At 47.9% G+C, this 27,847-nt stretch overlaps 1 protein-coding gene across 10 annotated transcripts in view; it reads left to right on the top strand.

Moving 5' to 3' along the window:
• The window catches only part of Hlcs (holocarboxylase synthetase (biotin- [propriony-Coenzyme A-carboxylase (ATP-hydrolysing)] ligase)), a 185,934-nt gene that overhangs the window by 75,026 nt on the left and 83,061 nt on the right, over positions 1–27,847 (top strand). For all 10 annotated transcript variants that reach the window (NM_139145.5, XM_030248919.1, NM_001360045.1 and 7 more), the window contains one exon: positions 8,879–9,150. In NM_139145.5, coding sequence (NP_631884.1) covers positions 8,879–9,150 — 272 coding nt within the window. The remainder of the gene's footprint in view (positions 1–8,878; positions 9,151–27,847) is intronic.

Below are 27,847 nucleotides of genomic sequence, written 5' to 3'. Positions count from 1 at the left end.
AAATACATGTATCAAAACTTCCTGTTTCTTGGGGGGGGGCGGGGGGGGCTGGGGGTGGGTGGGGTGTGTGTGGGGGAAGGTGGTGTGTGTGTGTGTGTGTGTGTGTGTGTGTGTGTAATATTAAGTTAAATGTATATATTGTGTTTTGTTTTTCCTCTCTCATTTGACGGACAGTTAGGCTTCGAAGAGAGGCTGGTTTGACGCTGTGGGCCTGAGGGTAGTTTGTTAGGTTATGGGTTAATTTTGTGTTTAAATTTTTGAGGAGGTATAAACACAATTCACTAGTTATATTTCCTTGTTGCTATGGTAAAACATGACCAAAAGTGACTTATGGAAGAGTTGATTTTAACGTAGAGTTTCAGAGGGATAAGAACCCATCACGCAGGGAAGGTACAGCGGCAGACCAGGAAGCTGAAAGAGCTAACAGGAAGTGGTGGGGTGCAGTTAGAATCTCTTAAAGCCCGTTCACAGTAACACACTTCTTCCTTCAACAGCCCAGCAGCACCTCTCACCTCCCCACATAGCACCACCAAGTATTTATGTTCACAAATCTGTGGGTCTCATTCCAGCCCCAATGCTGACCCTGTCTGTTGAACGTCTTGGTTGCTCGACATGGAGGGACATGGAAGGATGTTCTGTCAAGGGCTTTGAGGGAGAGCCTTCGAGATTGGTGCCCAACTTGATATCAGGGCCAGATGAGGGGTCTTCAATCCAATGCTTGTGGGGAAGGAGGACATGGTGTGGGGGAGGAGTTGGAGGGTGCGACCTTATGGAATGAGGGCACTGGCTTGATTGCAGCTAGAAACTTCCTTTAAATTCAAGTCTCTGTGTTTTCTTCTTTAAATGGTGAAGTGGGGGGAGGGGCGGCGGCGTGGGGAGGGCTGGGATGCTCAGTGGGTAGAGACACTTCCTGCCAAGCCTAATGACCTGAGTTCAACCCTCAAAATTCACCACATGGTGGAAGGAGAGAACCAGTTACCAAAAGTTGTTTTTTGATCACCAAACATTCCCTGTGCCACATGGACACAGGTGTGTGAACACATGCGTGCGCGTGCACACACACACACTCACTAAATGAATAAATATAAGTTGTATTAAATGTTTAAAAAATACTGTAAACTAATTTTTTAGGCCAGCATATAAATAGCGGCTCTCTGTTCCCGGCATCTTCACTGCGTTTCGCTGTACACCGACCTGGTCTCATTCCACTCTCAAAAGAAGCAAGAAGTTTGGGGCGATGCACCCCAATTCTGTCTTTGTTTTTCAGAGACAGGTTCTTGCCACATAGCTCTGGCCAGACTGCAACTTACTTTGTTGACTGGAGATCGGATCAAAGGTGTGCTGTGCGGCACCACCGTGTTGGGGTGATTTACCCACATGGGAGGGTCAAAGCAGACTTCTCCAGGTTCGCTTTGTCCCTTGGTGAGAGTCTTCCCGGTTGTGTGGGGGTTGGTGACTGAGCTCCTGAGCCGAGGCAGCACCTCGGGAACCGGGTCTGGGAAACCGAGTCCTCCCTGTAAGGGAAGAGTCTGCAGGTATCAGACATGGCCCGTGTGGCTGGGACAGCAGCAGCTGGCTTGGGGACTGTCAGGGGAGGAGTCGCACAGGTGTTTGCAGATGTTTCTCACACATTGCCGAACCTTGCTCGGCTTGGGGTCAGATTTCACCTGGAGAGTGCTGTGAGCAGAATCCCAGTGGAGTTCTGACCCAGGCAGAAGATATCCTTAGTGCTATCCTTTGACAGCCCTGTGCGGTGTGGTGGATACCGGGCTGTGTGTGATTACCAGTGGCTATGCAGTGTTTAAAGTACTAATAATAGGAGAAACTGGGCGGTTTCCTCCCATAGAACGCACAGTTGGTTTATTAGCCTCCAATTTACATGGAATCCACCACAGGCCGGCAAAATGGAACTCCTCAGACTCAGCTTCTAAAGCTGCCCTTGGTGGCAGGCTCTGCTGTGGTCAGGTAGTCCCTGGTTGGACACTCGTGTGTCCTTCTCTGGGTCTTGCTTCTTTCCCAGTCAGTGATTGGTTAGGAGCTGTCAAAGGGACTGTGCTGTGTAGCAGGATATAGTGAGGTTTTCTTGCCACCGGGAGCCCCTTTGCTGGCCTGCTGTCTGGAGGGACCATGCTACAGGAGTGCTCTGTCTTAGTCACTGCCTTCCGTTGCTGTGAAAATTCCCGTCACTTTTCCCAGAGTTTGGATGCTCCAGATTCCAGGAAGGGAGAAAGTGAAATTTTTTTGTGTGTTGTTTGTTTTGGTTGTGTGTTTTCAAGACAGGGTTTCTCTTTGCAGCCCTGGCTGTCATGGAACTCACTCTGTAGTCTGGCCTCGATCTCACAGATAGATCTGCCTGCCTCAGCCTCCAGAGTGCTGGGATTAAAGGTGTGCACCACCACTGCTGGGTGAGAAAGTTAAAAATCCCAACCTGTGTCCAAGAGGGTCTTCTCTCTCATATTAGCTCAGAGGCTACATCTTCCTGAAGCTCAGCCACCAAGAGCCTGTGCACGTCCTTCCAGGACGCCCTAGCCTGTGCCTAGCCTGTGCTCATGTCCCCTAGCCTGTGCCTAGCCTGTGCTCACGTCCCCTAGCCTGTGCCTAGCCTGTGCTCACGTCCCCTAGCCTGTGCTCACGCCTGTGCTCACGTTTTTGCTTGTCTGCCTTTTCACTTCCTCAGGATTTCCTAAGGAATGACTTAGGAGCTTCAGTACATCCTGCAAGGTTGGGTGGGAAGGGATACGACTGGGAAGGAAGGAAGGAAGGAAGGAAGGAAGGAAGGAAGGAAGGAAGGAAGGAAGGAGCATGGTGATATTCAAGTAGTCAAAGAGTCGCTTTCCTGGGAAAACAGAACTCTTCACACTGGCACAGCCAGCGAGCTGGACAGCACACTTCATGCTCGCTCGGCTGCCTGGATTAGGGCTTCCTGCAGGGCTGGGTCATCTCATACAGGTGTCACTGTGACATTGCTGTGTAGGTGCTCTGTACATTTTTATTGGGGCTGGGGTCATAGGTCAGCGAGATGGACTTAAAGCTTAAACATTTTACATTTTTTTTAATTGAGTAGATTTTAAAAAGAGGAGGAAGAATTGGGTTTTTTCCCATACATTCCACGAAGGTAGACATACATTTGCTCCTGTTCCCTGAGGTATTTAAGAACCAGACACCCATAAAAAGGGCTTGCGTGCCTTGTCTTTGATGACTCATTTTCTGATTTGCCCGCTTCTGGTTGCCTAGCAACTGCCGATGTTGTGACCGAAGCAGGACTAATCTATTTATCATGAGCCAAATGTGTCTCTGAGATAAAAAGCCTTATAGATTGGGAAGTGAAACTTCAGAACACAATCGCAGACGGTAATAATACTTTTAATCCAACGTTGATTTGTCAGATGGACAGCGGGTTTTGGGAGGGGAGGTGGCTCTAGAGGGACAGTTAGCATCAGGTCCCCATCTTAGCGGCACTCAAGTTACTGTGTTTACCAGACTGCCGCTCTGAGTGCTCACACTAAGTGCAAGCAAAAGCCCCCACGGTGTGCTTTTGAACACTAATATTGGGGTCTTGTTTCTGCGTGACTTTAAGATTATGGCCATTTGATTTTTTTTAATTAATTTTATTTAGGTATGATTTGTACTCAAGATAATACACCTGCTCTGGTGTGCAGTTTGATGAAAGGTTGTGTTTCCCTGTTCTGGGCTCTGTGGGTCCTCCTGAGCTCTCATCTCAGAGCCCAGCCTCACATCACCCCCCCTACACACACACACACACACACACACACACATACACACACACACACTTCTGCCCTCTACCACTATGGACGTCAGCCTGGCCTCTCTGAACTGTTGCCTAAATGGGATCCTGTTGTACATGTTTAGCTTACTATGTGTGTGCATGTTTGCGCATGTTCAGGTGCATGTGTGTGCGTGCATGCAGAGGTCATTGGTGGGATCCAACCCCCACCTCCACACCTTTCTTCTCTTTTCTTTTTTTTGAGGCAGGGTCTCTTGCTCCCCTGGAAGTTACCAAACAGTGAGGACATGGAGCCCTAGGCATGTACCCGTGTTTCCTGCCTCAGTGATGAGATTAGGGATTCTAGTGTGTACTCGGTGTGCACCACCGCACCTAGCTTCCTTAAGCTGGGCTCTGGGGATTCTCGTTCTTGCAAGGCAAACACGGTACCATTTCCCTAGACTTTCATATTTTTTGATTGGCGCTGTTTTCAAGAGTCATTACATGTTTATACATGAGTAGGTCATTATTTTTATTGCTGAGTCATGCTCTGGCTAGCATTTTTTTATTGCTGAGTCATTGTTGTCATCTGAGTGCATCTGAAAGGACACAGGTGGCCAGTTTGCAACAAACTGGTGTAAATGTTTATACTTCTTGTAAACACACTTATAGTTTCCTGTTCATGGTTGGTGGTAGAGAAGAGGGGAGGTTTGTGTGGAGCACCCAAAGCCTCGAAAGAATTGCCTCTGAAAGATCTCATCTCTCAACATGATCTCACTGAGAACCACGACACAGTCACAATGTAGTAAGCCTTTAGAGGAAGCCTGGTTCTGCCTCACCTTGATTTGACCGGTGGCCTTGACAGCTATGTTTCATTGCTGTCCTGTATAGGCCCCCTCTGTGTGGCCATTGTTACCAGACCTCAGAGAATGAATTCATCCCATTTACAACCTTTTCTTTTAACACACACCACATCTTCATTATCTTTTGCTATCTTCTGGCTTTCACTCATCATCTGCCTCTGGTGGTCCCCGGATTTGGACCTACGTTGCCCTCTCCCTGGGCTCTTGGCTCCCACATCCTCTACTGCTTATTTCACTGTGAATGAAATTCTGAATTCATTCACTGAACTCTGCTGTAATTCCAGTCGCCCCTCAAATGAGCACAGCCATGCTGACCCTCAGCTCCTCCCACACCTGGTCTCTGGATGTCTGCTGGTAACAGCTGTCCTTCAGAGTGTCTAGACTAGAAACCTTGTGCTCACATGTGATCTCCCCACTTAAAATTTTATGTTTATTATTATACTGTGTGTACATGATGATGATTGTTTGTGTGTGTATCTGTGTGTGTGTGTACATATGTGTATGTGTGTATATCTCTGTGTAAATGTGTGTGTGCATGTGTATATGTGTATCTGTATGTGTGTGTATCTCTGTGTGTATATCTGTATGTGTGTATCTCTGTGTATGTGTGTGTACATATGTGTATCTGTATGTGTGTATACATGATTGTGTATATGTTTATGTATGTGTGTATATCTGTATGCATATCTCTGTATGTGCATGTGTGTATACATGATGATTGTGTATATGTGTGTGTATGTGTGTGTATATGCATGATAATTATATCATGTATGTGTGTATATGTTTGTGTATATATCTGTGTGTGTATATCTCTGTGCATGTGTGTGTGTGTGCGCGCACATGCACTTGTGCATGTACAGCATGTGTGTGGAGGTCAGAGGACAACTTTGTGACGTTAGTCTTTTTTCTACCTTTGTGTGGGTCCCAGGAGTTAAACTCCAGTTGTCAGACTTGTCGGGAAGCACCTTTTCCCACTAAGCCATCTTGCTGAACCTGGCCTCTCCGTTTTGATAACATCCCAAGTATGACCTGCTAGCAAATGCTAGCCTGCACCGAGAGCATGCTCTCACCGTGTATGCTGTCATGCAGCTACAGCCTGTGGCCTCACTCCTCCTCCACTTGCTTCTTCCCCTTCAGTCACTCCACCCAGAAGACAGGGCAGGGACCCTGTTCCAACAGAGTCGCTTCATCCTGCAAGGGCTTCCTGTTGCTTCCCAGGAGGGCTCCACCATCTCTCTGCCCCTTCACCTCCTTGGCTGGCCCCTCTGTTCTTCCAGATCCTTTCCCTTTTCTCGATGTCTCCATACTTGCCTTCTTGGAGCATCTGCCCTGCTCTTCTGGAATCCCTTCTCCATGATAAATACAAATGATGTCATTGCAGTCAAGCATTGCATAGTGACATGGGTGTGTTCTGGGAAATGTGTTGATTTCTTCACTGTGGGAGCATCATGGGTCTCTGACGCAAAGTAGATGGCTGAAACTGACTCTGAACAGATCACACTGTAAAGCCTCCCTCCCTCCCTCCCTCCCTCCCTCCCTCCCTCCCTCCCTCCCTCCCTCCCTCCCTCCCTCCCAGGTCTTTCCCACTGGTGCCTGTTCAGTAAGCTCCCATCTCTGTGTTGACCCCCAGCGGCTGGCCTCCAGCATGCTCCTTCCCTTGTTAATCCCTCCCCTTAACCTTCCTCTCTGCCTAGCACCCTGCCTGTTGGGCTTTTGGCTCACACAGGAGAAGAGAAGCCCCTGAGACAGGGAGGCCCCTTTACTTCCTGCTGCTTCCTCAGAGCCCACAAGGTGACCTGCCCGGAATATTTGTTGAATGACTATGTTTGTTGAATGGATATTTGTTGAGTGGATAGATGAATTTGTAGGTGGCTAATGTATCCTAATTGAATTTGTTATTTTAGTTCACCACTTTACAAGCAAGCAAACAGACTTTTCGCTCAATCTTAAACGTGGAGGAGATTAGAGGAGAAACATGTAAAAAACATTTCTGGTACGCGCCACCTCTGTGTAATAGCATCCTCTGGCCGTTTTGGCTTTCACCACAATTGGGGATAGATAAATCATATATACTGTGACATATGCACATTTATAAGCATCAAGGACATTTTCCTATAGTGCCATGGTGTCTTCGCATACCACATTCAGATGAATTCGTTACTGCAAGTGCACATATTTCCTGCGTTCCCGTTATCTGATTACTTCATGTCTTTTCCAACTACTTTATTCCAGCCAGAATCCAATAATCACTAATCGAATTTCAGGGGGCCTTTTGTTTGTTTTCTGAGACATGGCCTTGCTATGTGGCTCAGCTTGCCCCCAAACTTACAGGCCCTGTGTCCCAGCCTCCTGTGTCCCATTACAGGTGGCCCTGTGCTGTGTCCTAGCCACCTGTACCCTGGGTACCATAGATGCTGTGCTGTGTCCCAGCTCCTGTGTTCTATTACAGTAGGTGCTGTGCTGCGTCCCAGGCTCCTATGTGGTGATGTGCACATCACTCCTGGTCTCACCTGCTCTCATCCATTACACCCTTTGAACAATTTACACAGCGTCCATCTCTGTCCACGCTGTGTCATCCCTTTCTCCGTTTCCTTCAGGACTCCACCTCTGTAGCCCTGTAATGTGTTTCACTGTCTGGATTTCTTCCGATATTATTATTAGTTGTTCCTGTCTGCTTGGTGTTTCCTACAACCTGGAAGTGAGTTCTGAAGGCAGTGATTGGCTGAATGGTATTCCCTCCTATCAGCCCTTTCTTTGGAGTGTGGGGAGCTTTGGGGCACACTCCTAGTATTAATGGGGAAAGGGACACTTTTTTATCTTACTTTGAAAGTTCTAACATTTGCGTGGTCCTAATACCCTGGAGGTGTGACTCTGGTTAAGGGGACTCACTGTTCTTGCTGAGGACCTGGGTTAGGTTCCCAGCATCCACAGTGTGGTTCACAATTGTCTGTAACTCCAGTTCCAGGGGATCTGATGCCCTCTTTTGGCCTCCATGGGTACTGTAAACATATGCTGCACAGACAGACAGACAGACACATACACCAAAATGATAACATCTTTTAAAACACCTGGATCTGTTTTGTGCAGACCTTTTTGGAAGGAATCTACACAGTTCTTGAACCATCCCAAAGCAAGGTCCCAGACCTTTGCACATGGGCATGGCGGCCTCCTCTGAGCTTCAAGACCCCCCCTTAGAACTGGGCTGGAGATTCTGGGCTGAGCACTGTCTTTTCTGTTGTCACCCTTAGGACAAAGGAAAGCAGCTTAGGGTGCCACACTGTTTCCCCTTTGCAGGTGACAATGTCTAGCTGCCTTTACATGCCAGCAGTGTGTCTTCTACAGATCAAAATTAGACACTTAAAGTGAGGGTGCTTTGCCTTCTGAGACTTCTGCTTGGGGCTTGTTTCCAGGTTGGGTAATAAATTCCAGTGTGGGGCAAAAGGATAAAGATGTAAGGGTGATGGTTTTTCTTTTTTCTTTTTCTTTCCCTCCCTCCCTCCCTCCCTCCCTCCCTCTCTCCCTCCCTTCCTCCCTCCTTCCTTGCTTCCTTCCTTTGCTGTTGCTCTGTAGACTGCACAGTGCACTAGATAAATAGGAACTCTAGAGCTGGAGAGGTCCTCTGATGTGTGCCACGATAGAATTGGTTTAGAAAGTAAACGACGGTCTCACCTTGTCTCTTTGGATCCTAGTGTATAATTCTTAAACTGTAAACATTGTTAGTATCTTACTCTGTTAGGGCTGGGCAAATGGATTCCTCACAGTTTGGAGACTGAGAATTTAAATGTGTGTGTGTGTGTGTACACGTGTGTGAGTGTCACTGAGTGAAGGCCTCTTTGCTGGTCACAGAGGACACTGCAGAGTCCGTAGGGAGTGCTGTGGATATCAAATAGCAAGAGGCTTCTAAAAGGTGGCTGGCTACCTTAGCTTTTATTACAGACCTGACCTACTTTTGTGATAACTAACTCACTCAGTGACCCAGTAATCCACTAATGGATTAATCCATTTGAGAGGGCAAAGACCCCTTGACTCAGTCATACCTCAAAAGTCTCATCCCAAAATACCATTAATGCGTGAATTTGGGAATTAGGTTTTTAATATGTGAGCTCTGGGAGACAGAATTGAAACCACAGTACTCCATCTATTATTTTGCGTGGGTTCAGATGTACCAACTCTGTCCATCTGTTAGGATGTAGGGAGCACCTGAGCCACCCAGCAGTGTCTTCAGGAAACAGCACTGTCAGTGGCTTAAACCTCAACTTATCAGTCTGTCCCCCCACTTCTTACGACACAGGAAACCCAGGATCCGTTCATGCAGTGGCTCGGGAGGCACACAGATCCTGAAGGAATCATAAAATCCAGCAAGCTCTCCCTTCAGTTTGTTTCCTCCTACACATCTGAAGCGGAGATCACCCCGTCTTCCATGCCTGTGGTCACTGACCCAGAAGCCTTTTCATCAGAGCACTTCAGCCTAGAGACCTATCGACAGAATCTGCAGACCACGCGCCTTGGGAAAGTGATTCTGTTTGCAGAAGTGACCTCCACCACCATGAGTCTCCTGGATGGGTGAGTTCCAGCCGGGCCTGGCCGAGGTGACTGCTGATGTCTGTTCTCTGTACCCAGGCAGAAGGGACAGGTCTGCCCATCATGTGAATGAGGGGGTATAGAAGGAAATCCTGCCCTCCCCAGCCCCTTCCCCCCCACCAGTTCCCTGCTCCTCCCCTCCCCATCCCCCGTCCCCCTCCGCCTGAGCCATAAGAAAGGAATTAAAAGAAGCGCTTGGATCAGAGCTCATGTTTTACACGCAGCTTTTGTGGCTGGTGTTATTTCTTTAATCAGCCATTTCAAAACATCCTTGAAGGAAATTATGAAAAATAGTGCAACAGGTGGCTGTGGCCAGGTGACTGTTTCCTTTGTGTAGTAATCAGTGTGAAACATCTAATCTAGGGCATTCTGCAGGGTGACACATAACTGGGCTAAATGGAAATATGTTGAGACCTTGTGCTTTGCTTTTCTATTTCTATTTCTATTCTGTGGCCTCTGTTTGGAGTTAAAACACCCAGCTTCTCTGTATTGCAGCTGTAGAGCCAAAACCAGGTACTTCTGTTTGTGTGGCATAAACTTCACCAACGGAGCCATTTCCCCCTGAGGTGTCTGTGGACCCAAGTGAAGGCTGGTCATTTCTAAAGTGATGGACAGAAGTCTTTTTTTTTTTTTTTTTTTTAAAGATTTTATTTATTTATTATATGTAAGTACACTGTAGCTGTCTTCAGACACTCCAGAAGAGGGAGTCAGATCTCGTTACAGATGGTTGTGAGCCACCATGTGGTTGCTGGGATTTGAACTCCGGACCTTCGGAAGAGCAGTCGGTGCTCTTAACCACTGAGCCATCTCTCCAGCCCCTGGACAGAAGTCAGTGTTTCAGTCTAAGAAAAGTATTTGGAGACCTGTGTTGTTGATATGTTGAAGCCCCAATGTCCATAGGATTCTAAGTCACTTGTACAAGAGTGCTCTGTCCTCACGCACACCAGAAGAGGGCGCCAGATCCTGCTACAGACAGTTGTGAGCCACCGTGTGGTTCCTGGGAATTGAACGCAGGACCTCTGGAAGAGCAGTCAGTGCTCTTAACCACTGAGCCATCTCTCCAGCCTGAGACAGTGACTCTTTAGGAAACAGTAGCTTTTTTTGTTGCTTTCTTACTCTCTTTAGAGGCACCCTTCTGTTACTGTAAATCTAGGGAGATTGGGAGATTTCTCACCTGACAAATGCATTGGCACTCATTGTATTTTCGCTTTCGCTGCAAAGCCCACCTGACCGCCCCGCAGCAGCAAGGTCCACATAACCACTGTGTTGCAGCAAAGCCCACATAACCAACCGCCTAGCTGCAGCAGGAGATGCTGGGAGCCTTCGTTTGGTCTCTGGGTGTGACACTGGGAGTTATGATGACCCTTCACCTTCTGTCCCAACCCTGCGACTCTACTGAGCCATCAGTAGAACAATAGGAATTAGAATTGCTTACTGATTACTCGAGGCAGTCAAAGGGCATATGGCTGTCCCTTCCAAAAACAAAAAGTAAACACTTGCTGTGTGGGCCATGCGTCCACAGTCATTAGAGTTGGCCACGCCGGCCTATTTCTTGGGTTGGACAGGTCATTTTCTCTGGCTTATCTTCCTGGCCACGAGTTTTACCCCGCTCTGTTGTAAGGGGAGAGACTTCTGGATGTATCAGTCTATGTTGCTGGCTCCGTGGGAGTCCAGAGGCCTTTATTTTTCTTTCTGTGCTATTTCCACGTTCAGTTAGCTCAGCTGTTGGGTAGAGTCCCAAGATATGGGATCCAGGCTGCGTCTGGCCCAGCGAATCTCCGAGTGTTCCATGGTCACATCCTACAGCTGGGCCAGGGAGCCGTCTGCAAATGTGGTGCAGTCTACGTGTGGATAGGCACAGGACCGTCCCCATCACCGGAGAAGCACCTCCCAGTGCTTGCTTTAATGGGGGTACCTAGGGAGCCTGTGCGTTCTGTTTACTGGTAAGATGAGGGCCCAGCCTGCTTGTGAGGATAGCCTAAGGCCACAGAGCCCTTGATCACGGAGTGACCAAATCATGAATCATTGTTATTTTTGGAATTGTCTTTTCTGTGAGTCATAGACTCTTTCTTGATTGACTTAGGCCAAGTCTCTGTCAGATACTGAAATGGCTTACTTGTGAAGCCATCCTGGACCGAGCCAGCTGTATGTGAGTGCTAGGTGGGCTCGCCAAGAGTTGGGGTATTTTTTAATCCGTGTAAAGAATAATTTTGATTTTCCTATTTAATGTTTAATTACCACTGTTTAAATCCCTGGATTTTTCATGTTTGCCTACAGCACTATATGAAATAAGCCAGGCACTGTGTCCACGAGTTTACACTACCTTTGCCTCAGGACAGGTTCCCACAGAGTCCCAATAAAGGACTCTGGTGACAGCATAGTTCATAAGATGTGCTGCTACTCGTGGTCTGGAAGAGGGCACGGTAGAGACAACGCAGTTGTTTCCGGGGGTCCCCGAGCGTCTTTTGTGCAGTTACGGCTTACTGAGGCTCGTAGTCGATGGGGAAAATGTTGGGGCCATGACGGCATCTCCAATGGCTCTGGGACCTTGGCGACATCCCCTCCCTGAGCTGTGAGGACAGGGACGTTGAACATCAGAAGCTGCCCTGGCACCCTCACCAGCTTCATCTGACCTAAGTGTTCCCATGTCAGAGCTGCCACCGGGCACGCTTGCTGTTTCTAAGTAACCGCCTGTGGTTCAGAGGGACAGAGGTTTTGCGGATCATGCTGAGGAGGAGGGGACGTTTGTGAGACTCCGCTGCAGAGGGAAAGGAAAGAAGCCATTCCATAAGAACCTTGAAAATCTGCCTTTGGACGTCATGTCTAGTAACTCATGTCTGTAATCCCAGCACTGAGGAGGTTGAGGCAGGAGGACTACCATGAGTTCAAGGCTAGCTTAGGCTACATGTGTTCCAGGTCAACCTGGGCTACAGAGTGAGACCCTGTTTCCAGAATTTTTATGAATTTTTTTTGGGGGGGTGGAGAGGAGGGATAACATTAATGAGAATGGCCACGGTCATTTTGGAAAGAGTATTTTGATCTTCAAAGTTGGGGGCCAGCCCGGCTTCTCAACCCTATGCTCGCTCGCCTCTCTAGCCAGTCTTGACCCGCGCCTCTCTTTCCTCCCCTTCTGAAACTGCTCCAGGAACTCACTCCGCCCTGCACCCCTCCCCTCAAGTCCAAGCCAGAGAGGACAAGAATTGGGCTGGAACTAATTTAATGGCTGAGTGACCTCACAGTGGAGAACCAGCCGGATCCTAATAGGCGGCTTTGTCTCCATTCCCACCCCGGCTGGTAGCATGCCAGTCAAGACTCGGGCGGGAGACACAGGTGGAAGCCATTAGAGCTGTCAGAGAGTTTGAAAAATTGATTCTGGAGGCCGAGCGAATAGATTGGACTTGACAGTGTTGTCCTAAAGATTCTAAGGGAAAATCCTGTCGTTTAATTCGAAATCCCTTGATTATTCATTAGCTTTCCAGATGGCTTTTGTTGGCGTTTTACATATTAATGCCCGTGTTGTGTTATCTGCATACTCTTAATGTGCACACAGGTAACAGGCGGAGAACAAACTTGCTGGTAAGTGTCCCAAACTAATGGGATATTAGTGTAATTGTGAATAAAAGGACTTTAGGAAGTTGATTGCTTTGGAATAATTAATGTGAGACTTTTTTTTTTTTTTAAATGGGCCAATTTAGTACTTTAGAAGTGAAAATGATTGCAGGGTTTGGCCTTTTTTGAATGTTTACCTCTAAATTAAAGTTTAGAGTACAATTCCAGCGTTTGACTTCTGCAGTGGTCACGACTGAAAGGGTTGTCCTGGCAAGTTCTCCAGGAATTTTATTTGGCTGATCCAGTTCGACACCTGAGTAAGTTAACCCCTCACACGCCGGGCTACTCAGGTTGAATTACTCCAGGGGCCTGCTTTTCTCTCAGAGATATCTCCACGTCCATTTTTAGTATTCTCGAAGCTTTGTTGTTGTTGTTGTTGTTGTTGTGTTTGTATGTCTGTGTTATGTATGTGGTATGCGTGTCTACACGTGGAGGCCAGAGGTTGTCACGCTGTTTTCCTCAATCGCTCTCCACCATTTTCTCAAGACAGGGCCTCTCACTGAGCCCGGGAGTTTGTGGGATCATCTAGACTCCCTGATCCGGGAGCCGCAGGGTCCGTTCATCTCCACCTCCCCAGCGCTGCGTTTATGTGAGGCTGGGATCCAAACGTCTGAGTGGCAGGCATGGGACCTGTAAGAGTTCCAGAGGCAGGACTCACCTCTTACTGTGACAGTGACAGTTTAATGGTCATAGTATGTACTGTTTGGATGACATTTCACTGGAGTCGGCTTTCCAGGCTTCTCACATCTTGGTACCGGAGGCAGTTTGTAGGTGTGGCAGGCTGATGAGGACAGAGCTTTGCTCCTCCTTGCTGCTGGAAGGGAGAGAGCAGGATGCCCCCAGGGGTCAGGTCCTGGTGAGGACCCACCCTGCACATAGCTGCCTTCAGACAGCGGGAGTGGGTGAGAGCCCCTTCTTCAAAGCACCGACCCCATCCTCAAGCCCCACCGTGTAACCTCATCCTCCCACAGGCCCCGCCTCCTCGCACCATCACTGCAGGGATGAGCTCGGGTCAGGGAAGGTGAAGACACACAGAAAAGTGCACCATTGAACCTGGCACACACCGGCCTTTACTGTACCAGAGAGTGCTGGTGAAGGTAACCCGCAACCAACTCAGCGGAGTCTTCCGGAGAGGCGAGGTGCTCAGCCCAGCAAGGCCTAGGGCAGTGCTGTTGAAACTTCTCAGCTCACAGCTGGGCCTTCTGAATCCTCTCAGTGGTGAGGTCTGAGCCCTTCAGGTAGTCTTTGCTGAAGCTGTGTGGTTGCCCTGGGTGCCTTGCTGCGGCACCGAGGCTCTGTAGCTGCACCCAAGGCGGATCTTGTGGGTTGTGTTGTTCTGGGATAATGGATAGGCCCAGCACATCCTCCATCAGGTTGCTCCCACTTTTTCTACGCAGGGCCCCTTTCCAACGGGGGATTTCAGTGCAGCCCCAGGTATTAAAGTATATCAATGTGAATTAAGCACTTACTAAGAATAAATCATAAAGCAAGTTGTCTAAAAACAGTTCCTTCGTGTGCATATAATTTTACTGTTGATTTAATGCAAAAGAAAACGTGCCCACTAATGAGAATCATAATAGGCTTATTTGGTTTTGCAAAAAAGACAGATTTTGGCTGAGTATTTGATACTGTAGGACATATTTTTCACAGTTGATTGATACTTTGATTCTCTAGTCATCAGTGCTGAGAACACTGTTTTGCTTAAATACAAAAAGACAGAGTTTGCTCAGGGCCAGTTCAGAGATGGCTGGAAGTTCTGTCCTAATTCCAGGTCGAAATTTACAGAGCAGTGTTTTCCAATGCAGCTCAACTCAAATAGAAAGTTTCGAACCAGGCATTCTAACACAATCAAAAGATAGACTAATCCGAGGCCTGCCAAGATGGCTCAGTGCGTGGCAGACGTGGCTTCCAAGTCTGACGACTGAATGCGATCCCGGCAGCCCTCATCCCAGGCGGAGAGCACTGGCTCCTTCATGATGTCCTCTAACTTCCACGTGCCCAGATGCCGCACAAACATGTGTGACAAATAGGTGAATGTAATATGTTAAAAAAATTTCTAACTTGATACTTGCCGAGATACAAGGATGGCAGGCAAATATAAAAAGTCTTGGTTTTCATAATTAATCTACTGAGTAGAAACGTCTGTATGTACCACTGCAGTTCATAATGTGCTATGTCAAATACAATATGCTAGCGTCAAAGCCGAGATGTGGCCAGTCTCTCTCTCTCTTGCAGTTACTGGAGTTCTGTGCTGTGGTGGTGTGCGTGCACATGGCGAAGAGGGTTGTATGTTCAGAACCATGTCCACTGTGACATTGAAGGGTGAACCAAGCTGAGTCCTGACAGAAACACCTTGGGCTCACTGAGTGTTTGATTCTGAGTTAATCTTGGGTTCATCATGTATTCAGAGACCTTTTATTGTTGCCAAATTTTGTGTGGCTTCAGTGTTTCCAGACACAGCTGAAGAGCTGTGTGTTAGACCGTTAGCCCCTAGCAAATGGGTAACTTTACACTACTTCCTTCTGTGCGTTGTATACTCGGTAATCATTTGCTTGGTTTTATTTAAAGCTCAGCCACTCAATTAATACCTTGTGAGCTCCAGCAGGACACAGGTACCAGTTAGTGGGGTGAGGTGCTTGTACCTAATTATCAGAACTGTATAAACCTGATGTGGCCTCACACACCTGTAACCACAGTGCAGGTAGTTCAGGATCACAGTTACATGGTGAGTTTAAGGCTAGCCTGTCTCATATGAAGCAAAGAAAGAAGTAAAAAGAAAGAAAAAAAAAAAGAGAGAGAGAGAAACAGCCAAGGGCTGGAGAGATGGCTCAGAGGTTAAGAGCACTGACTGCTCTTCCAGAGGTCCTGAGTTCAATTCCCAGCAACCACATGGTGGCTCACAACCATCTATAATGGGATCCGATGCCACCTTCTGGTGTGTCTGAAGACTGCGACAGTGTAATCACATGGAATAAATAAATCTTTAATAAAGAGAAACAGCCAATAAGGGAATCAATCTGGAGGACGTGGTTAAAACCTCATCCTTGTAGCTCACGCTCATCTTAGAGAAAGAAGCTATAGAGGCGGCTGCCATTTACAAGTGACCTGAACCCCTCTGGTGGCTGGAAGTGTTTTATCTGGAGTCTATAGGGTACAGACAAGTTAGCCCATAGTAACAGAGCCATGACCTGACCTGGGCCAACCCGGATATGCTCACTAGACATCTGGCTATGTCCTGGCAAGTCAGCCAGGGATGTTTGGCTACTGGGGCCCAGGCCAGATCTCATGACTTCCCATGAGTTGTGAAAATGTCAGGTTCGTCGGTGCCTGTTCATGCCACTAGGAAAGGTAGCTGTGTGCTCGGCCCTTTGCAGGGAGGGCATGTGGTGTGAAGGTGGAAGGTTGGTCGGCAGTCGTTTAATCTGTTTGTCTGTAACCAAGATGATCGCATTCCTTTCTTGGAGAGTACACACAGCCAGCCATTGATGTGGAAACTGAGAAAAAGCAAGACTCGGAATATTTAGAGTTTTTCTTTAATGCTTAACATGATTTCTGACCAGCATGAGATCCGGTTGTACTTCTGGTCCTAGGTGGACACATCACTGGGTGGCGAGCCTAAGACTACTCCCCGAGAAGGCTGTGAGCCTACAGCCAGGGGAGGCTGTGAGTAGGTCTACAGGTCTGGTGCAGTCAGACACATGTGATAAGAAAAACTTCTCAAACGTTGGTTTAGGGGTTAACACGAGTCCTAATTAGGAACAGTTTAGACAGGTTTAGAATGGCGTGTTCACGAGTGTGTTCTCGGAGGTGTGACCACTCACTCACCTGTGTCCACGTAGTATGGAGACAGAGGCTGAGCAGTGGGTGGGTTTACAAATGCATTGTATTAAAACCCTGTAAATGTGTAAAGAAAAAATAACTGTAATATCGTGTTGGGTAATGAAGCAGCTATTTCCCCTGTTTGTTAGGTCGCCTCTCCTCACTTCCTCTTTCCTGAGTTTGTTTTAAGGCTTATTTACAACCTTTGTTTTTCTTTCAAATAAAACACCTGTTTTGGAGCAAGAGCTTCATGGTTCTCACCTGCCCCTTACCAGGTTCTTATACGCGGGCACACCTCGGGGACAGAGAGGTCTGTTTCTGCATGGAGGGTATTCCGTCACTTGGAGAGCCCAAAGCCACATACTTTCTGCGTTGCACAAGAAGTCATTCATCATTTTCAGTTTAGACAAAATGCTAACACTCCCCGAAGAGTATTCAAATTAGCAAGGAGAAGGGTGAGGTCAGTGGCTGGTAGAGGAGCTTCTCCTAGGCCGTGGGAAGGGCATGGGGAGCAGGAAGAGTCCAGAGAGGATGGGAGCCTAGTCCTGCCTGTGGGTTCCAGAGGTCACCGGAATGGTAATGGAGTTTTCACAGTTTGGAGCTGGAGAATGTGTGTGTATGTGTGCAGCGTTTACCCAAAACCGAAAGTGCCTGGTGGGGCAGGTGGCCATGTTAACAGCCTGGAAACCTTGGGCTACTTTTAACAGCCTGGGGTGCAAAGTGACTCTCTCAGCCTGTCTGGGCCAGCTTCCTTGTTTGTAAGGTGAGAGGGCTATGCTGTATCTGTGGCTTAAGAATGTCTAATATTGCAATTCTTTCTTTTTATTCTTTTCTCATATATCACATCCCAACCACAGTTCTCCCTCCCACCCCATGCCTCCCCGTCTCTTCCTCCCCACCTCTGCCTCTCCTCAGAAAAGATCAGGTCTCCCAGGGACATCAACCCACCAGAGTCATTACAGTAAGACCTAGCACATATCATTACGTCTAGGCTGGACAAGGCAGCCAGTAGGAGGAAAAGGGTCCTACAAGTAGGCAAAAGAGTCAGGGACAGCCCCACCCCCACTGTTAGGAGCTTATTTTGTTTGTTTTTTTGTTTTTTGTTTTGTTTTTGTTTTTTGTTTTTGTTTTTCGAGACAGGGTTTCTCTGTGTAGCCCTGGCTGTCCTGGAATTCACTTTGTCGACCAGGCTGGCCTCGAACTCAGAAATCCGCCTGCCTCTGCCTCCCGAGTGCTGGGAAGGAGCTTATTTTTTTAAGTAATAAACTCCTTCTCAAATGAGGTAAATACAGGAATCTACATACAAGTAGCCACAGGGGCTTTCCCAGCCTTAGGGCTTGCATGGAGGCTGGACAGGAAGGTACCTGAAGTCCTTCAGGCTGGGATACTCCCTTGCTGGCTGACTTCTTTTATTTTGAGCTCTCACGTTCTCTCCTTTAAGCCCTTTATGCCTCCTGGAGGTGCTGTTCAGTCGGAAGGTAAACTCGCTTTTCCCTGCGGATGTTCCATGCCACGGGAGAGTCTTATTCACAGCACACGGTGTCATGCGAAGTTCTCGACTTCTCCAGGGTTGCCCTAGGGACGGATGGCCAGAACTCCCTCTGGCACCCAGGGAAATCTGCGTGGGCCCCGTGGCCCTCTCATACTAAGTAGCCACTGTCGTGGGTGGAAGTGGGGAGCAGTTGTCTGGGTGAATGTTTAAATGCTTCCCCTGGAAGGAACTGTGTCCTGGGGTCACTTCCAAGCCAAACAGCCAGACTTTGGGGGAGCTGGGATGGCCCAGTGTGGTAGTACCCACCTGCCATCTCAGCTTTTGGGAGGCAGAGGCTGGAAGATTGGGAACCCAAGGCTGTCTTCAAGTGTGTAGTAGATTCCAAGACCAGCTTGGAATATGTGAAGCCCTGTCTGAATACTGGTTAAATAACTGGTTGGCTGTTTAAGTCAGTAACTCCATGGACTGCAGAGGAGTTGGTGGCACTGCAGTAAGAACTCAGCTGCCCTGGGAGCCGCCCCGGCCCACAGAGCCATCTGGAGGCTTGAGAGGCCCAGGACGGTGGAGGGAGGGGAAAGTTCAGCAGAGGGGGAGGACGCTGTCTCAGGTGAGGTCTTACTAACATTTTAGACCTTAGAGTTCCTTCCAAGCTTGTTTGGCTGGTCAGCAGGTAACACCTAGGCTCTGCCTGGCCCCATGAGGGAGGGTCCTTATGCTTGGAACGAGGTGCAGAGTGCGAGGTAGAAGCTTATGCAAGTTCTGCCTTCTCCCTTTTCTGGAGCTTTTAATCCTCTCTCCTTCGTTTAGTGTCCTCTCCACTTTTGAAAACAATCCATGGAGCTTTGTCATCTCAAACGAACCAAACAAGATATAATCTGACTTTTAGCTTTCCTCGATATCTGTAGAGGAGATCCAAGATGCTTGGGTGTTGTGATCCGCGACTGTGAATCTCAGGCGAGAACCTGCACTCCTGCGGGAGGCCCGTAGAATGCTTGCACAGCCCTTATTTTGGGCCCTTTTTTCCTCCTTTCACCGGTGGCTGCCAACCTTAGGGGCATTTGTGGAAGTGAGGGCATCTCCCATGCCCCGCATCAGGTGGACAGTGTTTTCCAGACCCATTTTCTCTTAGATCTGAAAGGCCAGCCACCCACTGCAGTCCGCCTGTGCCCCATTGCGTCTGAACAGCCACAACGAGTCTCTCCTGTCACAGGCTCAGTTAACAGTTACTGACCTCATGCCAGCTCCATCTCTCTGAATGGAAATTATAGACTCACCTCATTCCACAGTGGAAATCTGACTGTGACTCTAAATAGAAAAAACACTTAGTCCTCCCTGTCCCAAGTGCTTGGCTGTGTCTCTGTTGGTTTGACTACTGTTGATTGCCGTTATGGACTTTCTTGTCCCATATAGTTTGTTTTCTAAGCCTCCCCGTCCTACTAGTGGAATGGGCTGCTTGTTCCTCTGTGCCATTGTCTGTGGATGCAGATAGCAACACGGATGAGCCTTTTCTGAGACCTACATTAGGTGACGGTGGCCACACCCAGGGCCTTGTCTTAGGTGACAGCCCCGGTCCTGACTAGCAGCTCTCTCTCTGTGTCCTTAAGTAGCAGCTGGTACAGGACATTTCTAGTTAATACAAACTTCCTGTGAGAGCCGAGGCTGCCTCTCTCTTTACCTTCTGTCTCGTTCATGGTAACCCTTCAGAGGTCAGCCACAGTGAATGCAATTATGTAGGTCTCGAGGTCTAATGTTTTGTGAACTTGAAAACAAAACTGTAATAATGATTAGATTTTAAAAAATAAACAGTGCCAGAGACCTATGGGGCAGTATGAAAATGTCTAGTACATGTATAATCAGAGGTCCAGGAGGACAAGAGAGAGAAAAAATATTTGAAGAAATAACAGCCAGATGTTCCCCCAGTTTAACAAAAGACATAAATTTACAAGTTCAAGACATTTGCAAACCGAAGCAAAATAAATACAGTGAAATGCACCTAGATCCCCTGTACTCGGTGCCAAAGCCCCAGATGACGAAGGAATATGTCAGTCAGTCCAAGGAACTGGTGCTGCACGTTCACAAGAGTGGAGTGGCCTTCTCAGAAGCCACACAGTCCAGAAGACTGTATTTACAGAGTCAGAACTATGTTTTATTATTTTTTAAAGATTTATTTATTATTATACATAAGTACACTGTAGCTATCTTCAGGCACACTAGAAGAGGGCGCAAGATCTCATTATGGGTGGTTGTGAGCCACCATGTGGTTGCTGGGATTTGAACTCAGGACCTTCGGAAGTGCAGTCAGTGCTCTTACCCTCTGAGCCATCTCTCCAGCCCCTCTACCCCCAGAACTATGTTTTTAAAGGGCTCAAAGAAAATAAAGCTGTCGATCCGGACTGGTACATAGAACAACACGCTTGTGCAGCAAAGGCCAATGTTTTCAGATGAACAGCTGACCATGGAAGGACAGGAGAGAGCAAGCTCCCGGGAGTGCAGAGGACGCATGCGTGCCGTGTGGACACTCGGGCCTGGGTGCTGGCGTGCTCTGCACTGGGTGTTAGAACCCTCAGGAGGGCTAGTTGGAAGGGTGGGTCGCTAGGGACGGGCCTTGAGGTTAGATAGCTTGTACCCACTTCATCCCACTCTGCTTACTCCTGACACCGTGTGATCAGCTGCCTCACACTCCTGCTGTCATGCCCCTCCCCCACCACCTTGTGGGACTGAACCCCAAGCTGTGGCCAAAACCAACCCTTCTTTCTTTAACTGAGTTTGCAGCTAACCCTAGTTACAGCAGCGAGGAACGTACCTAATCCACAGAGTTTCAGCTGCCATCTCGGGCGGTCCGCATGTAGACATGGTGCCTTATGTCAGCTCTGGCCTCCTGGACAATGATGGGTGCAGTCAGCCATTGCTGCATAGCACATTGCTAAAAGAAGGTATGAATTTGGAATGGAGGCTGTAATCCCTAGGGTAGCCATGAAGGTGAAAGATTCAGGGCAAAACCAAGCTGAGGGGCTGGAGATGCTCAGCAGTTAAAGGCACTGGCTGCTCCTTCCGAGGACCCAGGTTGGGTTTCCAGAGTCCACGTGAGACTCACCCCCATCTGTAACTCCACTTCCAGGGATCAAATGCCCTGTTCTGACTCCTGAGGGTACCAGGAATGTACATGGTTTGCATTCCTTTGGAAGCTCTGGCCACTAGTTGAGTGGCCTGACCTCAGTTATTTTTCTACATAGACCCCATATCGGGATATTATATAGTATGTAAACTGTAGCATATACTTACAATGGAGCTACAAAAGGAAAAACAACCAGGCCATGGAGGCGGTCCATGGTTCCAAGTGCTTACCACCATCCATGAGAGTTCAGTTCCAGGGGCCCACATGGAATTGGGTAGGAGGAGAGACCAGACTACCAAAAATTGTTGTATATTGTCCACATACATGCCACAGCACATACACGCCATACATGTTACATACAAACGTACACACACAGAGAGATTAATACATGTGACAAAACAAAGAAAATTACTCAGCAATTAAGGTTCAGGCTGATACATACATTTGGTTGGTGTGAATTCACAAACTTGAGGCAGAGCCAGAAACACAGTGTGGCTCCATTGAATAACCCAAGTCCTGGAACAGGTTGGAAGAACTCAGGGTGGTTGGCTGTGGATCAGGGAGTGGTGGTCAGCAGGGAGGTCACAGGGTACCTGCTGAGGTCTGTAGGTCTTGCTGACACCGGGTGTCCATCTGTTCAAGTCCAGCAGACCTGGGAATACCACAGATAGCCAATTTTACATAAGAACTAAAGTGCTGGGCTGTGGTGGGTAAACTGAGGCACTTAACGACAGGGACACTGAACTGGTGGCCTGTCTATGGTTGCGTTGAAATGGGGGAGTCGGTAAGACGGACGGATGACTGTATGGATCCATGGTTGGTGTGCACTAAAGCAAGTGTTTATAGGCCGTAGAGTCAAGGTGGCTGGGACGGGGGCGGAGGGGGTTGTTCATGCCAAAATCCAACCTTGTAATGTGTAAATATTTTTATAATGAGAAAATCACCATGGAGGATTTTTTTAAAGTAGGGCAGTGATACTATATTTAAAACAAATTAAAATTAAAAAAATGAATTTAGGTAAACTGTTTTTGTGTTTGTAAAGGCCGTTTTCCGAAGAGAGATGCATGTTTACTTCTATACATGTGTGGTATGCGATCTCTCTCTCTTCCTCCCTCCCTCTCTCTCTCTCATGTGTGTTCAACCTCCCGTCCTTCCTTGAAGAAAACTGTAAGTTCCATGAAAAGCACAAAGTCGAGCTGAGGTGTTGCTCTCGGTGACTTCCTCAGGTCTTAGGTGCCCCCAAGTACTCAAATTTAAAACAAAAACCTCAGTCTGTATTCTCACCCTCTGAAAACCCAGGGGTCTAATTTCTCGTTATTTATGCCCCTAGTGAAAATATTTTAAAAATCTAAATTTGTATGCACATAAAGTTTTCATTTCTCACACCTCATACCACGCAGCCTCCTGTCACGGCCTTTACAAGTGTGTGCAGAATATGAGGCTCCCCGCCGGGCACCTGGCTGCTCTCAGGGTCACCATAAAGTATTCTACCCCGTGTTAAAAAAAAGAAAAGATACAATTAGCAGTGTTCTCATTATTGAAAATATTCCCATTAATGTATATTCTGATGTAATTTTATCCCATAATCCCCCAGAAGAGCCTCTGGGGGAAGTGGGTGTGGCCCCGAGCAAGGGTTGGTGCCAAGCTGCCCTCCTCCCGCATGCTTTCCCCCGGCCTTTCTGCCCTTGAGCTTCAAACTGTCACGCAGACCCAGGAGGCCAGGTGCGCTCTGACCTAGCCTTGACTTCTCCCAACAGCTGGGTTGAAGGACCAGGAGATGGCCCTTGAGGTAACTTCCCTCCTGTGACATATGTTAAAGCCAGTTCCTCTGCGTCTCCTGACCCTTGTGAAGGGGATTCCTCGGCCTCAGAAAATCTTCCCGCCTCTGACATGAGTGAAGGCAGTGTCTGAGGACAGAAGGGCAGACAGAAGCCAACCCTTCCTGTTCACGTTGTTTCTAAATTAACAGTGGAAGCACCATGCATTAGGTGTGAGAAAGGAGATCAATAGATGGCCCAGTGGGTAACGCAGCACTTGCTGTGTGAGTTGGGGGCAAGCCCCTGTGTGAAAACCAGATGACCTGGGGAGGCAGAGACAGGAGGATCCCTGGGGCTTGCTGGGCGGCCTGGCTAGCCAAATCCATGAGCCCCAGGTGAAAATACAAACGGAACACAACACAGCAGAGAGCCATTGAGGAAGACACTGGACATCCACATGGCCTGTTCATGTTATGCATTCTCACACTGGTGAACACACACACACACACACACACACACACACACACACACAGAGTGAGAGTGCACAGGAGTGAAGACTTGTAACTTAGTAATGGCAGCCAGGAGGTGACAGGACCCACCTGGCCTGTTGGGTGAGTTCTTTCTGCGTCCAGATGTGGCCCTGACTGCCTCTCCACAACTTTCTGTGGTAGCAAGAAAGTAAGCTTGGTTGAGGGCGGTGATCCTTCTGCAGGGAGCTCCTTACCAGGGCAGCAGGCCCTGCTCCTACCAGTAGTGCTGGAGCCAGAAGCCAAAGCAGCCCGGCCTCCTGCTGACAGTCCTTCAGTATCAATTTCTGACGGCCCCTAAGTAAAAACACACATGCTCTGGTGTGGAGTTAATTTTAAAGTCGTGATAAAACAACTTTTCGGATTCTTTGCAGTCCGGGGGCACTGTAACTAGGGCCCCAGGGTGCTGTTTCAGATGCAGTTTTCTCCGGTTCCTTTGCCTGCTCTGTCCCCCAGAGAGTCTGAAGCAGCAACAGCTTAGGTCTTTCTGTTCAGCATTCCGAGGGCGAGGAGGCTTGTGTGGGACTCTCAGGTGGGTCCAAAAGTCTGAGGGTCGGGTTTGAACACACTTGCTATACACACAACATTAGACATGCTCGTGCAATTAAGCTGGAGGATTGCTGGAGCGGCGGTATGGGGGCTGAGAGGGGCTTCTTACACTGCGAAGCTCCGCAGACCAAGTCTTGTGAGGAAGGGAACTGTGAGAGGTAACTGATGGAACGGCTCCTCTCCCGCGTCATCTGCATCACCCGGTCAGTGTCTCATGGGACTTCCCGAAATTCAAAATGCAAAATGCAGGGTGTAGGGGTCATCTGAGGACTGAAGTTGGGTTTGAAGTTGGGTTTGTTAAAAATCTCCTTTTTAACATTGTTGTTATTGTGTGGGTAGGGTGGGGGTTCATGCCACGCTACGTGTGTGAAGGTGAGAGGGTTTTGTAAACTGGGTCTCTCCTTCTAGCTTTATGTGGCTTCCAGTGATTCAAACTCAGGTGACCACATTTTACCCATGGAGCTATCTCGCTGGCCCAGAAATCTTTCTGTCATGGCACGGCTGAGAGAAGATTCACCTAAAATAAATCATCTTTCTTTTTTAATGAGTTAACCCATTAAAGAAGAAAGAAAGGAAGAAAGGAAGGAAGAAGGAAGGAAGGCTGGCTGGCTGGAGAGATGGCTCAGATATTGAGAGCACTGGCTGCTCTTCCAGAGGTCCTGAATTCAATTCCCAACAACTCCCTGATGGCTCACAACCATCTGTAATGGGAGCCAATGCTTTCTTCTGGGGTGTGTGTGTGTGTGTGTGTGTGTGTGAAGACAGCTACAGTGTACTCACATACATAAAATAAGCATATCTTCTAGAAAAGAGAGAGAGAAAGAAAGCAAGCAGTTATAATTGTTCTCCCTGAGCTCACATCCTGACTACAGTGTCCTGACTTCATTGGAAGATACTGCATCTGGGAGAGAGTCAGCCCACTTATCCCTGTTTTTGGGGTGAAGCCACATAGCTGGTCCCCCACCCCACATCCTGTTCCAGCCCAGGGCCTACCTAGACTGCAGTGTGTGCACTGCACTGGGTTTTGGTAACCCAGAAGTGGAAGTGCACCACCAGGCTCCTATGGTGGCCCAGCGAAGACAAAGTTCCTTGGTTGTTCCAGTCAACTCTTTCTGAAGTGTGAGTGACAAGCAGCAGCTTTTATTTGGGGCATTATTTTCTTTACACTCTAGGAATTACTTGGAATTATATAGTAGAGCCAAAATAGAAGCTTAATGAAACCCTTAGAGGAACTACGAAACTAGTACTCAAATCATTAAGATCTCTAGGTTGTCAGGCAGTGGTCACAGCAGTCATTTAATCCCGGCAATCGGGTGGCAGAGGCAGGAAGATCTCTGTGAGTTCTAGGCCAGCTTGGTCTGCAGAGCTAGTTCTAGGAAAGCCAGGGCTACACAAGGAAACCCTGTCTCAAAAAGCAGACTGACAGATAGACACCTCTATGTTATCGGTTTGTTGTTTACACAGAAATATATTTTCTTTTTTGTAAAACTACAACTAATGTTGACATACACTCCTATTCTTTATCTCCTCCTCCTGTTCATCATTCTTACCTTCATCGTCACTCCTGGGAGAAGTGTCTGTCTTTCTTAGGACGTTTCTATCTAGTTCTGCTTATGAACTGTTTGGTCTTATATTAGGATAAAAGACTGTATTGCCATAGCAATGCACTTAACAACAATCCTTCTATTTATTTGTCTAGTCATTTAGTTAGTTTCTATACTAGAGATTGAACTATATAGCCTTGCATTCACTAGGAAAGTTCTGAGCTATATACTCTTACCCGCTTTTCAGTGTTCTGGACAGGGTCTTGCTAAGTTGCTCAGGCTGGTTGCAATGTTTCCAATTCCTTTGCCTCAGCCTGAGAAGTAGCTGGTATTCCAGGTTAAATGTTTGTTTTTAAGGGGCTGGAGAGATGGCTCAGCAGTTAAGAGCACTGGCTGCTCTTCTAGAGGTCCTGAGTTCAATTCCCAGCAACTGCATGGTAGCTTACAACCATTTTATATTGGGACCTGATGCCCTCTTCTGGTGCTTCTGGTATGTCTGAAGACAGCTACAGTGTACTCATATACGTAAGATAAATTTTAAAATTATTTTTAAAATGTCTTTAAAATCTTAGAGCTGGGGATACAGCTCAGACACAACCATCCCTTATGTTGTGTGTGTAGGCTGTGTTCAATCCCAGCATCACAGAATGGGATACAGAGTCCTGCTCTCCTGGCCATGGCGGTCCATGGAGCCATCTGTGGGCCCAGGCTGAGTGTTACTGAATAGTTGATCCTACTGTGAACCCCGAGATTGTGTTGTGCTGTGACTCAGTTCTTAGTACACACCTTTAATCCCTAAGGCTGTGTTGTGATTATAGAAAGATAAAGAAATATTAATATATGTTATATGGGGGTATGGTGAGGTATGGGGGAAGGGGGTGCCTCGGCAGGCCCAGACCAAGGCATCTCTTCCTCCTGAGGGACCAGCCACATGACAGTATAGCATAGAATAGAGTTTATTCAGGGCATGGGGAGGGGAGTAAAGAGGGTAGTAGAGGCAGAAAAAGGGAAAGAGAGAGAGAGAGAGAGAGAGAGAGAGAGAGAGAGAGAGAGGAAGAAGAGGAGGAGGAGGAGGAGGAGAAGAGGCTGGCTGTGACCATGTGGAGGGAGTGGGGAAGGGAATGGGGAGAGAGGGGGAGCAGGGGGCAAGAGGCAAGAGTAAAAGAGGTGAGAGAGAGAGAGAGAGAGAGAGAGAGAGAGAGGGAGGAGGGGGCAAGCAGCCCCTTTTATAGTGGGCCAGGCCTACCTGGCTATTGCCAGGTAGCTGTGGGAGGAGCATACCTGGTTGTTGCTAGGTAACTGTGGGGGTGGAGTCCAGACAGAGTATCAACAGGCTGGAATACAGATCTGCCCTTAGTACACCCCTTTAATCCCAAACACTGAAGGTAAAGTTTGTTTGTAGAAGAAAGCAACCCTGTTTGAAAGTGATGTCTAATTGAGTGGCAGACAAAGTGATGAATCAGGGAAAGATTTGACAGAATAGGATCTGCAAAACTCTCATGAGAAGAGAGGGGAAAGAAAGGGAAGCTACTTAGGGCAGTGCAGAGAGAAAGAGGAAGGAGAGTTTTTCTGGGAGAGTTGTACAGAGACAGGTTGAAGAGAGAACAAGCTAGACACAGGTAAAGACAGAAAAAGCCAGAGAATGAGAACGAGCCAGAAGATTAGAACAGATTGCCAGAGTCAGTTTGAGTCCAAGCTAAGAGCACTTCAGGGGAAGCCCAGAGAAGCCAGTTTGAATGAGTCACTTGAGCCAAAACAGCTGAGTTGAACCAGCCAGCCAGAGTTCAGAAAGAGCTAGAAAGGGTGAGCTTATTCAGTAGGTCTCAGAGGCTGAGAACATTCTAGGCCTAGATTAGGTTGTACAGAGACTAGAAGCTTCTAGAACAAGGCCTAGGTGAGCAGACGGTGGCAGTAATTCTCCCAGATGACAATTAGATCAGGGAGTAAAAGATATATTTACACCTGAGAGTGACTCTGTTGGTCGTTATAGTTCTAGGCAACCCATAGGCAAGAGTAGAAATAGCACCGGATGGTTTTTAGCCAGTGGCACAATTCACTGGCTCTATCTGGGCCCACCCAGCCTGGTTCAAGAGGTCGAGGCACTGTCCCCATGGAATTGTGTTACCTGGAATGGTGATGGGGCACAGGTTTGGGTGGACTGCATAAGAAGTTTCCAGCTTCTCCATTAAGACCAGTGCTGCAATGCCCACAGGCTTCTATTCCTCAGGCACGGATGGGTGTGGAGATCTTCTGTAGGAACCGGCCTG

This window comes from Mus musculus, chromosome 16 (genome assembly GCF_000001635.26).
Source record: "Mus musculus strain C57BL/6J chromosome 16, GRCm38.p6 C57BL/6J".
Taxonomy (NCBI): Eukaryota; Metazoa; Chordata; class Mammalia; order Rodentia; family Muridae; genus Mus; species Mus musculus.
The sequence above is the reverse complement of the archived record's forward strand: the minus strand, read 5'-3'. Positions and strand labels throughout refer to the sequence as shown.